This window comes from Lonchura striata, chromosome 11, assembly GCF_046129695.1.
Source record: "Lonchura striata isolate bLonStr1 chromosome 11, bLonStr1.mat, whole genome shotgun sequence".
NCBI classification, from domain to species: domain Eukaryota; kingdom Metazoa; phylum Chordata; class Aves; order Passeriformes; family Estrildidae; genus Lonchura; species Lonchura striata.
Window position 1 is genome coordinate 8694154 of NC_134613.1, and position 13825 is coordinate 8707978.

Consider the following 13825-nt stretch of genomic DNA (forward strand, 5'->3'; position numbering starts at 1 on the left):
CAGGAGCAACCAGTTTATTAATTTTGCTGGAGTCGACAGACTTTTCTCCAGAGTGTTCTCCACTTTCCTGAAATAAGTTTAGTGATTTAAACTCAACTCTCCAGGGATCTTGGCTCTGAAGGAGTCTGAAATGTTGAAGTGCTACTTGTGCTATATTCAAGTCTCGAATTTTGCATGAGCTTCTAGCACAAATCCTTCTTTCTCCCTGTTTTCCCCTCATTCATCACGGCTGTTGAAGACGACATAATAGAATCTTACTTCTTTTCCTCAGGAGAGCCAAGCAGTGAGAAGTTGAGACTCGACCTCGGTATATTTTGATATTAAAAAAAAGGAGAAAGTTACTGTGATGGGAGACAACCTCAGAAGAATACTGAAAGGCAAATGTACAAGCACTTTGGAGTGCAAGTATTCGGTTGGGACTGATAAAGTAATGTGTGAGGAGTCAGTTTTTCTAGATCTAAAGTATTACCTTATAAATACTTTGCAGAAAAGCAGAGCAAAACAAATATGATCCATATTCAAAATACTGATAAACTTAAATAATTAATAAACTTAAAATAATCCAGTTAGAGTAAGAACCTGACACCCAAAGCTGGCTTCATTTGATGCACAATGGGTCAGTTTTATTCAACATGTTAAATAGATGAAAGTCATTGTGGTGAACAAAGGAATTTAGCCAGCCTAATGCACTTCTTGATTTTGAAAGGGGTTGCAGGGAGGAATATCCACCATACGAGACAGCTGTCATTTTAAATCCTGTAGAAGTCTACAAAACAACGCTGAATCCTCTGTAGACAGTGTGGGATTATCTATTTTACACTTCAGGATGATTTGAAGAACACTCAATAAACATTTATTTTCTGTGTATTCATTTTGAGATCTTAGCACATAAGTAATAGTGAGACACACTATTACAGGAGCTACTTCTAAAACAGAGGCCAAAATTTAATTTCTAAAATACATGTGGGTTGCAGTATGAGATGCACATTAAAATTCTGGTCCTCAGACACGTTAGATTGGTTTTTTTGTGGTATCTCAGTCATCTTGATGAAGTCATGAACTGATTGTGAAAGATGCAGTGAGAAAATTCTTGCTTGGGGAGTTTTTAAATTAAGATTGCTCTATAAGCCAGGCAGCCCAGTTTATAAATACATGACTTGTAGTTACGTAACTACTTAGCTTCTGTTTCTTTGTCTGTAAACTGCAGATAGGGTTTGGTTTTTGAGGATATATAAGCACTAACTTGATGATGGGAAGTACTGCAAAAAAGCTAACCCAGTAACACCACAGAAAACACTCTACCATGGTAGAGTTGCCTGCTTTTTTAAGTGTGGGATGAATCTTAGTATTTTGAGATTTGCCTGAGTCACTGTTGGGGTTTTTTTGTTAATTTTCTTTTGTTTTTGACTGAATTCCTCACGTCTTTGCAAACATTACATCTCTACCCATAGTCAGTCACAGGAGTGACTTAGTAAAGTGCAATTGCCTAGGTTCATTGTCAGTTAGAGAAGGAATTGACCAAAAACAAAAACCAACAAAAAAAAAAAAAGCTGGTCGCTTGCAAGCATCTCACCTTGTATGATATTCCTGCTTGTTCTCAAAAGTGAACCTGGATTTTATTGTGGCTATATTTGGATTGGAGATGTCCCAGAGTGAGTTGGATGTCAGAGCAAAAGGGGTTGATAAATCATTTGGTGGTGTCCTTCACCCGTGCTGTTTCCTCCAGCTTGGCAGAGAAGCTCTCTCAGTGTTCTGTCAGGGGATTGTGCTGCTCAAAATGCCATCTCTCAGGTAAATACACCGTGAGTACATATACACCGAGTTCCAGTTGTTTTGTAACTTTCCTACATCCTTTTTCACCCCAATTTTATAACCTGAGCAGCCTTCTCCACTGCTATCAGCGTTGCACATTTGAAATGCCCATGGATCTGTTTGTCATTATAATGATCATCATCACAGAGCTGAACAGGCGGTATTTGTAATAGAACAGTAGGAACTGCTAAAATTTATTGGCCTGTGGTACAGCAGAAAACTTAGTGGCAAGGTGCTCTTCTCATTGGTGTTGGCAACTTTGTGATACAAATAATATTTATCTATTGTCTTCACTTTGTGTGCAGTTAAAATTCTGAGGCTGAACATTTGGTTTGACATGGGTTAGGAACATCCTTAATGTGTTCTACTGTGTTTTCATGAGGATTTCCATTGACCAGAAATTGCCTGCCATACACCATCACCACTGGCTTCAAGGGGCAGGAACAAGTAGAATTTTTGTTTGGCCACACAAAAGTATTGCTCTGTTTTGAATACATGAATAAATTGTAGGTGGTTCTCTCATTTCACTGATGAGTGTACAAATTTAATGTCTCACAGAAGAGTGTTAGAATAATTGTTATCTGTAGTTTTTAATTAGTCATATTTTGCTTATTTTTAAGAACTCATCTTGAATACTCTTTTTTTTTAAATGGTCATTTCTGAGAACCAAGCAGTTAAGACTGATGTTTGAACTGATAATGAGTTTTTGACTGTTGAACTGACAGCAGTCTTGATGACCTCTTTATTTAAAGAGAAGAAAACCTATTTGACAAAGATCAAAAGGAGAGAAAACACTTGGATGTAACTCAGCACAGGTCACCTTGCAGCCCATCTACTGATACTTTCCATGCCAGCGTTGGCAGAGGTTTATCGTCATGTCCTACTTTTGGACAACTCATGAACAGCTTTTCTTCTGGTCAAACATACCATTGGTGGTCTCTGAAGGGTCTGTGAGAGCATAGAAGATGAATGGGTGTGTTAAAACCAGCAGCTTTTATTGGAAGATGTGATAGGATAGAATAATAAGAAAAACAAGAAAAATTTTATAAGGAAGCGTGTTCTAAACACAAACCCATTTTTTTCCTTTGCCTGATGTAAGAATATCCATCAGGTAATTTTAAATCATAATGCAATGTGTTGAGCTTTGCAATGTTCTTAAATAATGAATGAATATTGCACAAATTGTGAGTAAAAAGGACTGCAGCCGTTTGATTTTGTAGCATTTTGGTTTTGTCTGCATACTGAAGGAGCTTCAGCAGCCTGTGTGAAGACATTCACGTGGCAGATCTAGGTACCTGAAGGCACAGAACTGGGGCATTGAGGCTTCCCTTATCTCCCATCTAGGGGGACTGCCTCGAGGTGAGGGTTGGTGGAATCAGGACTGCTGCAGCCTTGTGGTTGTTATCTCAGCTGGTATCTCAGGTCCTGGGCCTCTCTCTGAGAATTTCAGTTCTGCTGGAAGGACAGTTTGACTTCATGCACGGTTGGCCTGAGGTAACATACAGGAAGACAGCCCCCGCCCTCCATTTTGTTTGTAGTTTGACAATTTTGGATTTATATGGAAATACCCTGAACTCTTGGAGGCCAGACTCATGCTTTTAAATGTGAGGTTGTCAGTAGTCTTGAACAAAGCAGCCTGAAAGGCTTTGATAAGAGCAATGTTTAAGTGAAATGTTGCTTTGAAATGACTTGAAAAGTGTCCTTGGATGAGATGTCTGGTAGGGGAGATCTGGGAGAGCAGACAAGTGAAAAGTAATTTTATTCTTCACAATGGAGGAGGAAAGCCCCATCCCTGCCTGTGCAGTGGTGTGCAGTGTGGGGTCCCCAGCACACATATGAACATGTGTAAGTGCCAAACCTGCTGCTGCTTGACTCCTCCTGATATCAGCAGGTGGGGAGTTTGCACAAATGGTGCTGCTTGTGTCTTATTCACATCTGCTGGGCAGCTTTCTTTGGCCAAGCTGACACTAAGACAGGACTGCAGGCAGTGAACGGGGTGGCCAGCAGTGAGGATTGGCTTTGGGGGACATGGGAGATGGCTCAGGGACAAAACTGGCAGTGGTAGGCCATGGACTTGGTGATCTTGGAGGTCTTTTCCAGCCTAAATGATTCCATGATTGATTCCCCTCAGGAGACTGCACACATTGCAGAGCTTCTTGCCCGTATCTCTGATGCAAGTTAAAGGAATTGTTCCTGGTGATGTGCTGACAGGACAGAGCCTTCAGCTGAAGGGGACTCTGTTCTTTGAATGTCACAGGAAGGAAAAAGTCTGGTGCCTACAGTGGTGTCTGCCATGCTCCTGCCAAGGCTCTGCTGTCACTGATAAACTCTGTGAAACAGAGCTTGCAGCAAGGCTGGAGCACAGATGCAGCACTCAGGAAGTCTGTGAGTGGTTTAGGAAATGCTGCTTTGCTTGCACCCTGTTTGTCCGTCCCACGGACTCGAGGGGCTTGCTTGGATTTGTGCAGCTTTGTACATTGGCCTGGATCCTGGCCACGTAACTGTGCTGCTCTGCAAGGCTGTTTGGAAATCCTTGTGATTGGCTCCGTTTCGTAAGAAGGAGTCATTAAAACAAAGCTGATCTCTGGTCTTCCTCTGAAGACTCCTGCTGGAAGCAGTCTTACATACAGTTCTGAACTATCTTTGACTTTCAGTGTGTGGAATGCAGTATGAATGTGGGATGGATATTTCATTTACTCTCTGGTGACACTTGTTGTGTAAGAACATTATGGCTGATTAATGCAAGTTGTTTATTATTTTTCCTAATGTAAAAGACACTTTGTTTGTGAGGACAAAATTACGTTAAGGCTCAGAGGGACTCTCAGTGAGGTTGTGCAAGAAGTAAGAAATGGTTAAAGTTCATAATCTTTACAATTAGGAGCAGCTTTGTATCAGAAAATCTATTTGGAGTCTGTTAAGAAGTCTTTATTTGGGAAAAGTCTAGAAAGAGCAGGGAATTCTTTTAACTGCCAGTTGTACAGGTGACAACTCGGGACAGTGGTGACTCCTCTCTTATGAATACTCTGTGACTTTGAAAGAAGTCACATGTATTCACATTTCCACAGGTACTACTCCCACTTTAAAGGTAGGGAAAGCTGTCAGCTGATGAAAAATGAAATTATAAAATGCCCAGATGATGCAGGAAGTCACTCTCAGAAGTAGGAAGCCACTCTGAATTCCAAGGGCTAAAAAAAAATAATCTACCTCAGTAAAATAATGTCAAAACATTTTTAAAACATCTTTGGGTTTTTTTAATCTGTTTATTTCAAATACTTTGTATCTGCATTTAAGTAAAAAGTAAAAAAATTGTGTTCTGGAAAATTTTCTGTAGCTAATTCACATATAACCATATGATTCAATCAGTAATACCAAAGCAACCCCTTAAAAATATATCTGTGAATAATTTGTTGATAGAACTTAGGTACAAGGAACAGCTATGAATCTTTTTTTTTTTTTCAGTACTGAAGCACTTAGGTCAGCATTGATTCTTCTGACTTTGTTATATACCTATGGACTTGAGAACATGATTGATCTAGACTTGTTGAAAAAACCTAGAACCTTGTTTCACATGGTAAGATCTTTCCTTTTCAATAAAAGATGTGAAAAAGTCTGGGAAAATCTGAAATGTTTAAAAATTTATGTCATCATCTTGGGGGTGGGGAGTTTTGGGGTTTTTTTTTGGTTTTTTGTTTTTTTTTTAAAGAGACATTTGGGTTTGGTTTTGTTTTGGCAGGGTAGTGTCATAATTTTTGAAAGCTTCCTTGTTCGTACATGCCTAGTGGCTCTTGTCCTTGATCCATGCTTGCCTAAAATCTAATTTTAATTTTTTCTTGAGTGAACTGTAAGCAGTAGAGTCTAGTTTGGAAACAAAATAGTGAAATTAGTTGGAGTACTTTCAGTAGTGTGTGCTGATCATCATTAACAGCTCTTCTGTCCTAGATAAGGACACTGTTTTGCTACGTGATTTTATTTCAGATGTTAATTCATTTAAGTTGTGTTTGCAGTATTTGATATCTGTTGTTTCACCTTGGTCATGCTAGCAATAGCTTCCAAGGATCACAGAATTCCTTCAAGCCAGAGCTCCATACAGACTTAAATAGAAACCACTATTAAAGTTTCTGAGAGAATGAACTCCTTTCTGAATATACCTAAATCTATTATTCTGCCTTGGTAGGTTCTCTGCAAGTCTCCCAGTGTTGCACATAATCTTCTGTCGTAATTGCCAGCTTTGTGTGGTGACAGTAAAAAAGAATTGGAGTGACAGGATGAAACACAGTGGGATCCAAGCTTGTGATATGTTTTCTTTCTGATTTTACACAATATGCCAGGCAGGAGGCTTAGAGTTTAAAATTTTAAGATTTGGGGCTTTTTTCTCCTGGGATTTCCAATCCCCCCTAAAATGTCTGAGTTCCAAAACATGCTATGGACATAGTGCTGGCCTGAGGGGAGGGCAGGAGAAAGTTTAAAAAAAAAAAGGGAAACAAGTATTGATTGCACACACCCATATGTGCAAAGCATCTTATACCCAGAGAATGTGCAGAACGTGCTGTCATCAGAGCAGTGTTAATCACCTGACTTGGACACAGAAAGTAGAGCCAGGGGGAACACACTGGTGCTTAACAGAAGTCTGCTGGTGATGCCTGTGTTTATCCATACAGACTTCTGAGGGAGAGTTTTCTTAGAGGTTTAAGAAAATTGTACTCAAGAATATTCTTCTTTGATATTTTGCAGAGTAATGTATTCTGCCAGACAAAGGCCTTTTTACTTATCTTTCTGTACATCAAAGTGTGTTTTCCCCTTGAAATATGGGGAGCTGACAACTGTACAACAGCAGCAGGGATCTGGGTTCACAGAATAAGCAGTGTTTCATTATGCTGCTTTATTTGGATGGGCAACTGTGAGAAATAGCTTATGATGTATAAAATATCTGAGTCGCTTTTTGTACTTTAAGACATTGTTATCTCTATTTGAAGTTGGCTAGTGAAGGTCAGTCAGGCTAACTGCTTGCAAAAGAATATCCTGTCTCTGTTGGTAGATACTCTTTTCAAAGTTCATTGCATCCAGCAAGCTATTTTTGTAAATACCACCCATCATGGCAAATTACATACTTTAGTGGGAGGGGGAATGGGAATGGTGTAGAAGTTCTTTTCATTAAAAAAAAAAAAATCAATTGTTGTTGTAAAGAGCATTGCATAGCCACCATGAAAAGTGTAAGAAGTTAATTTGTTTAAGATTTGGTGTTGATCAGGAATGTCAAATTGCACTGCGGAAGTGATACATTCTGTGATAACTGTAATACTGAAACTTTCACTCACTGATAACCATGGCAGTGATACACTGTGATATTTTCATGACATTTCCTTTGCTTTACTTTGAAGTCTAGTTGGTTAAGTCAGGAAGTCTTTCTGTATTAGCAACACTGAAGTTACAGTGTTGTTTCTTCCTCTCTTTATGTTTTTTGTATTTGTTCTTCAGTGAGAATGGAATGCTGGCTGTGTAGGAGAGTGCTAATGCTGGCAAGCAGTCACTTACTTCTCCAGCCTATCACATTCTGAAATGAAACCCATTTAAAAATGGGATTTTATGCTAAGTAACATTTTAAAATGAATCAGTAGCTTCTTTGTACTCTACTTATTAAAAATAAATCTCTCAGTGGTGTGTTTGGTTTAGGCTTTATTCTATGGTGTCTACTCAAATCTACATAAACTGCTTGTCCTGCCCCAGAAATATTTACAAACAAGAGTAATCCTTGGTAATTGTGCCTGATCTAGTGAAGAAAATTACTGGTGTATGTTGGACCTGCAGAATTTGTTTCTCAAGAGATCCTTTTGATTTTGAGAGAGCTGATGTGTTGACTGCCTAGGAGAGGCATTCACATGTTGAAGCAAGTGGAATGTAGCACTGCCCCAGAGAGAGCCAGAGCTCTTGTAATTCCCTCTTTTTACAGTAAGTGATTTTATGACTGGGGTTTTTTTGCACAATCAACTCATTTCTAGGTTATTGTTGCCTACCTTGGATGTCCTGGATAGCAGTCACTGGCTTCCTGCAATGCAAGGAAACCTGATCACGGTGTTGCATCTTCAATGTTTATATTTAAATCACTAGTTATAATGTATCTTATAATAGAAGATACATAATATAATATACATATAATATAATATACAATTAATATAATATAATATAATTTAAGTTATTTTCTGGATAAGCTGGTACCTTTTTTGCTCAGTTTTTCTAGTCGCTTAGATTTGCCTGTGTAAAAAGGAAGACTACTTAAAACTTCATATTTTATTTTATATAATTGAAGATTACTGATTAATTTAAAGGTTATCCTGTTGAACTCACTGGCAGCATTTATCCTTGTTCCACCAGATTGCAGCTGCTTTAAAACCACAGCTCAAAGCAAAATACTTTGTTTTCAATGCAACCACCAGTGGAATGAAGGAGATGCAAAAATATCTACCTCTAAGCTGTTCCTTTAAAAGGTTATCTGAAAATATCTGCATAAACCAGCTAAAAGGTTTTACCAGATGATAATCAGTAATTATTATGGAAACATCTGATTTGGAAAAACCCACGACGCATCTCACATTAAAAAAAAAAAAAAAAGGTAGAAAAATATAAGCAGTAATATTTCCATCAGTGCAGTGTTTCATGTATCAGGGAAAGTGGGTCCTCAGTCAGCGAATACAGCTAAGTCTGTTTTGTGCTGTGGCAAATCCCATTGTGAAGAGGCTGTGAGTAATCAGAAGTGACAGCATAAGCACTTTCTGTTCAAAGTGATTTTACAGAAAGCATTATTTTCTGAGAAAAGTACACATATGGCTCCCATAATGCTGAAAGAGCACTGCTGTATCCATTTATTAGCACTAGTGTTGGGAGAGGAAGTTTTGCAAATGGTGTTCAGATTAAAGACCTTTTTCTCTGCTTTCCTATTCCATAAAACACCCTTAAAATCATAGGAATCAGACAGATAGGCAAGGGCAAGGCAAGAGTGTCTGCCAAGGGGATGTTAGGACAGTCTGTGAGGATGAGGATGCTGTCAGGAGCTGTACCTGCAGCTCAGGGGTCACTCAAGAAGTCAAACAGCAGCAAAAATGCAACAGTGCTCATGTCTGTCCTTGTCACACCCTCCTGTCCTGTCCCCTACCCTGAGCCAGACAGTGATGGTGGGACTGGAATGAAAACCTGAGACCTTTTGCTTTACAAATTATGAATTTAAAGGATGAGATTTCCCCCTGTAGTAGATATTTATATCTAAAGGGGATTTTTTTTTTTTTTTGTGATTCTGGGGTTTTTGTTCTGTTTTGGTTTTATTGCTTACCTTGACTCTACGGTTTGTGGCTATAACAAATATGATTCCTTGTGTGAGGATGTGCAGGTTGCCAGGACCTTTCAACTTAAGTTAATACACATACATAATCAAGTTCTAGTGTTCTCATTTCTGTAAATTGCTTGTCAGCGTATCACATTTGCAAAACTGCCCAAAGAACTTCACTTCCCAAAGCCTGAAGCCTCTTAGCTTTTCAGGGAAACCAAAGGTCCCAGTGCTCACACTTGTAGAGCTTGGTAGTTCAAAACCAAATGCCAACAGCAACAAAAGTGTGATTTAAAAAAAAAAAAAAGTCCTCATGACAGTTATGTCCAACTTGATAGCTCAATATTTGGGATTGGCACTAGGGTTTTATGTATGTCAAAACCACAAATAATTTGAAAGCAAATTATATTTGCAAATTATTATTTCAAAAATTTGCTTTGGAAGTTAGCTCTGTATATGCAAATAAGGTGTCTACATTTTTCTGAGTTACTGTAATTTACTGCCTGTCTTCGATGCTCCACAACCAGGAAGCCTGAAATAAAAGCCTGTCTCTGTCCATAGTAATCTGTTTTTGAAGAGATGTTTGAAGGAGTTGGAGGGTAGCAAAGGAGATTCAGATCTCTCTCTCTTTCATTAACATTAAGCCAGACAATCCCAATTCCAAAATTTTATTACAGGCCTCGATTACAAATGAAATGTTTCAGATACTTGTACTGCTTCCAGTAACCTCTTTCTCATCATCTCATAAAATCACCCCCAAGGAGAGTGAAGCTTAAATACTGATGGGTCTGAGTATGTCACCAGTTATCTGCTAAAGTGGAGACAATATTGTTTGTATTCAAGCATGAATTCCAATGACATTTAACAAAGTTAATTTTATCTTTATTTGGTATTATGAATTTTGCCTCATTCTGTTCACTGTTGCTTTCTTTGAAATGCCTCTCAAATTTCACTGGCACTGGACCATCCTTGGTGATTGCTGCCACATGCCTGTCTAGCATGAAAACATCTTTATTACTTCAGAAAGTCTATCTTTAATGGCTTGGAGATATTTGCATCTGGTTTGGAATTATGACAAGCAATAGTCATATTGAGAGAGCTGTTTGTTTGGCTTTAATGAGCATAAGCTACAGCTTGCATTCAAAAAACTGCTTGGAATTAATAACATAGCAAATGACTTGTGCTGCTCAAATCCATTCTGTCTGGGTGCTTTAACGGGCAGGGGTTAATAGGAGTGTGGGAACATTTTTGGCCATGGAAAATAAAGGGGGCTTCCATAGCATTACTGTTATCTTCTTTTTGTATCAGCTCCAGTTTTAAACCAGCAGCGTGGAGATATGCATTGCAGCAACAAAGCTGAAGCAATGCATGTTGAAACATTTACTGGGGAGGTGTAAGGAGAGAAAATACCCTTAAAATCTTCACACAGAGGGGAGATGCTTCCACCTTTAGCGTACAAATCATGGCAATTTTCATTCCTCCTTTAGAGTGGCTGCTGTGTGTCTGATAAAATAGATTAATGATGAATTATATGTCAAAAGAATTTACTTTGGTTGCTTTGCTAACACTGGTGTCGTTTCTTCCCTACAGGTATTTCTGTAACAAAGAAGACTCATACATGTAAGTAATGTCTTTTGATTTGGCCTTCTCTCACAAATGGAATTTCTGTTAGGCCGTGCTGTGGTGCTCAGACTAATTGATGTTAGTCTGGCCTGAGAAAGCTCCACTTTAAAAATTCTTGTATTTTTTTCTGCCTTAGGGGTTTCAGTCCTTGCCCAAAGTGTTGTTGGATGTACAATGTGTGTCTGTATATGTGGTACTCACACGTCTGTCAAGTCAGAGGGCAGAAAAAGAAAAAAGAAAGTTCTGAGGAAAGGCAGAATTCCTTACTGTATTATATCTACCTCACAGCTGGCTGATAATTAACATCCAGAAAATGCTGGTGAGGTGAATGATTATTTTTATGTCTGTTACATATGCAGTATGATTCAAATCAAAATAATTTAATTGTAGAGCTTCTGTCCCTCCCTATGCACTCATCTATATGATAAATCATTCTCTGCCTGTGCTTGAGGAACTCGAGGAACAACTGGAAGTTCTTGTTTTGCTCTCAACAATATCAGCAAACAGCCCCCAAAAGTGGTGACCTTGGAAATGGCTGTGGATGTGTGCATTTACTTACATATACATTTATTCCAAATCCTCTTCAAAGACATCATTTCTGGGGATCAACTCTTATCTATCCTGCAGGGAGCTCAAAGCACAGTTCTGAGAAAATGCTGGGATTTGGAGCTGAAGGAGCACGTTGAGATTCTACAGATAGTGTGGAGGTTTGGCAGTTTGGTAGCACAAGAATTGTACTTGCCCAGGATATGAAACAGGAGTAGGCTAAAGCTGAGGCTGTTACTCTCATGAAAGCCCTCTTACAAAACAGGTGCTAGGCAGCTAAAAATTTACAAATATATATGGTTTTTATGCATTTTCAAGTATTTGCATCACAGCTGCTAGGATGTTGTAAAGTGTCTTACATGGCTTTCATTCTTATTTCATGCCTGGTTTTATAATGCTCATGGAGTGAAAAATCTGACTTGAGATGATGAACTCTCACTGTATAGACTTAAAAAGCAGATTTGAGAATTTCAAACGAGAAGCTGATCTGTGTGAGTTTTGAAACAAATTTTAAATGTCTGAAACTTTCAGAGCATGATGGTCCTCCTTTGCTTAAGTGGGCTTGCTGCTTAATGCATTCTGAGAGCCAGACCCTCTTTGGCTGAATGATGGTTAATTGAACTTAGAGCTACAGGCAGGCAGCTGAGGGCAGAATTTCACCCTGGTATTTTTGGGGAATATTTGAGCTCGTGCTGACTCTGATTGGCAGCACAGGGCACTGAAGTGCTCCTTACATCTCCAGGCCAGGCAGTGTCCATCTGCCTTGCACAGCCTTGCCCACGGGCTCAGCCCTGTGTGGGGCCACCCCCTCTCTGGAGGTGCTGGGTGTTTGTGCCAGCTCAGTGCTGAGCTCTCTGTGTGCAGGTGAATGTTGGTTTGTAACACCCCTGGGAATCAGCCAAAACCACCCTGGGTTTTGTACAGCAGTGCCATGAGCTGACCCAGAGAGCCACAGCTCCAGCTTTGGGAATTTTGTAGAGAAGATGAAGTAGTAAGCACAGAGCTAAAGAGCACAGGAAACAAGATCCTCAGCCACCCCAGAATGGTGCAGTGTTGTCACTCTGTATCTCAGCTGCTTCAGGCCTGAGATGAAAAAAAGATGTGTTTCTCAGCTGTGAGAGATGATTAGTAGTGCTCACCATACAAGGCCTTTCATCTAGTTCAAACAGAAATTAGGGTCCCAGTGTCTTTCATGTTGAGAACTCTGTGCTTTTCTAAGAGAACTGTCAAAGAGTAGTTCCTCGATTTGTTAATCAGTTGTCATGCAATTGCTGAAGCATGAACAGAAAAGTTGCCTGAATAATGGGAAGATAAGCTTGCCCATTAAGAAGGGATTAAAATAGAAGGAGCAATAGGCTGTAATTGGCATGATGAAAATGTAAGCTACGTTTGCTAGCAAATATGTATGAGGTTTCATTCTGTTTTGGTTGAAGTTCTTTTAGAATTCATTCCTGTTATGACAAATTCTCATAGAGTAGGAAAGATGTAAATTGTGCATCTTTAGCATTTCAGCATCATGCACAATAATAATTTTTTTTCCCTTGTTGCCTAGAATTAGTTTTTTTAATTGAATCGGAAAAGGCAATAAAATTTACAGGTTTGGAATGAGTTAGAAAAAAAATAATATATACACCTAAATACAAGAACTACAAAGTCTGAGTTGTTAAGTATAAATTACAAAGAAAGAGTTTGTGCACTAGGATATGCTCTGAATTTGTCTATCAGTTTGTATGAGTATAAATAATTTATCCAAATGAAGTTACATAAAGTTTTCTGCAAAGAAATTTCAAAAAACATTCTTGCAAACAGTTTGTGTAGTGTATATTCCTTGCCTGGCCTGATTTTAGAAATATAGGTAAGATTGCCTTATTCCAATTTTATGATGTGTGGCATATGAGACTGTTGACTGACTGTAAACTGTGTAAACTACCACTTATTTCTAATGACCTTTGATTTAATTAGGGAGAAAGAAATGGAGTGGAGAAAATGAGTAGAAAAGAGGAAAGAAATTAGTGGAATAAAAATAAACTTTTTTAACATAATGCCAGAAAGTTTGATACATGATGCATTTCAAATATCAGATTAATCCTTTTCAGACTTCACCCTAACAGCTGTTTTAATTGTGCAGGTTTTGAAATTGGTGGGGATCTCTCTCCAGTACTTAATTTTTCCTGGGTTTATTGTTTGAGTGTCTGGGTACATTTTATCCCCTTCTTTATCTTAGTCTAACAAAAGTGTCCAGCCAGCTGAAACTGAACTCCTGTGCTGATGGCAGGTGCTCCTGTTCAGGTAGTCCTGAATCTAACAATAGCTTAATATTTGTACACATGCAATATAGTAGTGTTGAAGAAGCGCAGCTCTTTCATAATGTAACTATCTAAATAAAACCTGAGAGGTTTTTATCCTTTTTGAGGCAACTAATTTTATCCAAATATTCTACTGCTTCTCCACCTTTTCTCTTTATTACAGTTTAAATGTTTCAAAATCTGACACTTTTATACAGGGAGTGCAATAGCCTTCCAAGGAGTA

The 13825-nt window shown here is 38.7% G+C and overlaps 1 protein-coding gene across 2 annotated transcripts in view; it reads left to right on the forward strand.

Annotated features, from left to right (window-relative positions):
- Positions 1-13825, forward strand: part of RORA (RAR related orphan receptor A) — a 356074-nt gene that overhangs the window by 230814 nt on the left and 111435 nt on the right. For both annotated transcript variants that reach the window (XM_021554229.3, XM_021554230.3), the window contains exon 2: positions 10718-10747. In XM_021554229.3, coding sequence (XP_021409904.1) covers positions 10718-10747 — 30 coding nt within the window. The remainder of the gene's footprint in view (positions 1-10717; positions 10748-13825) is intronic.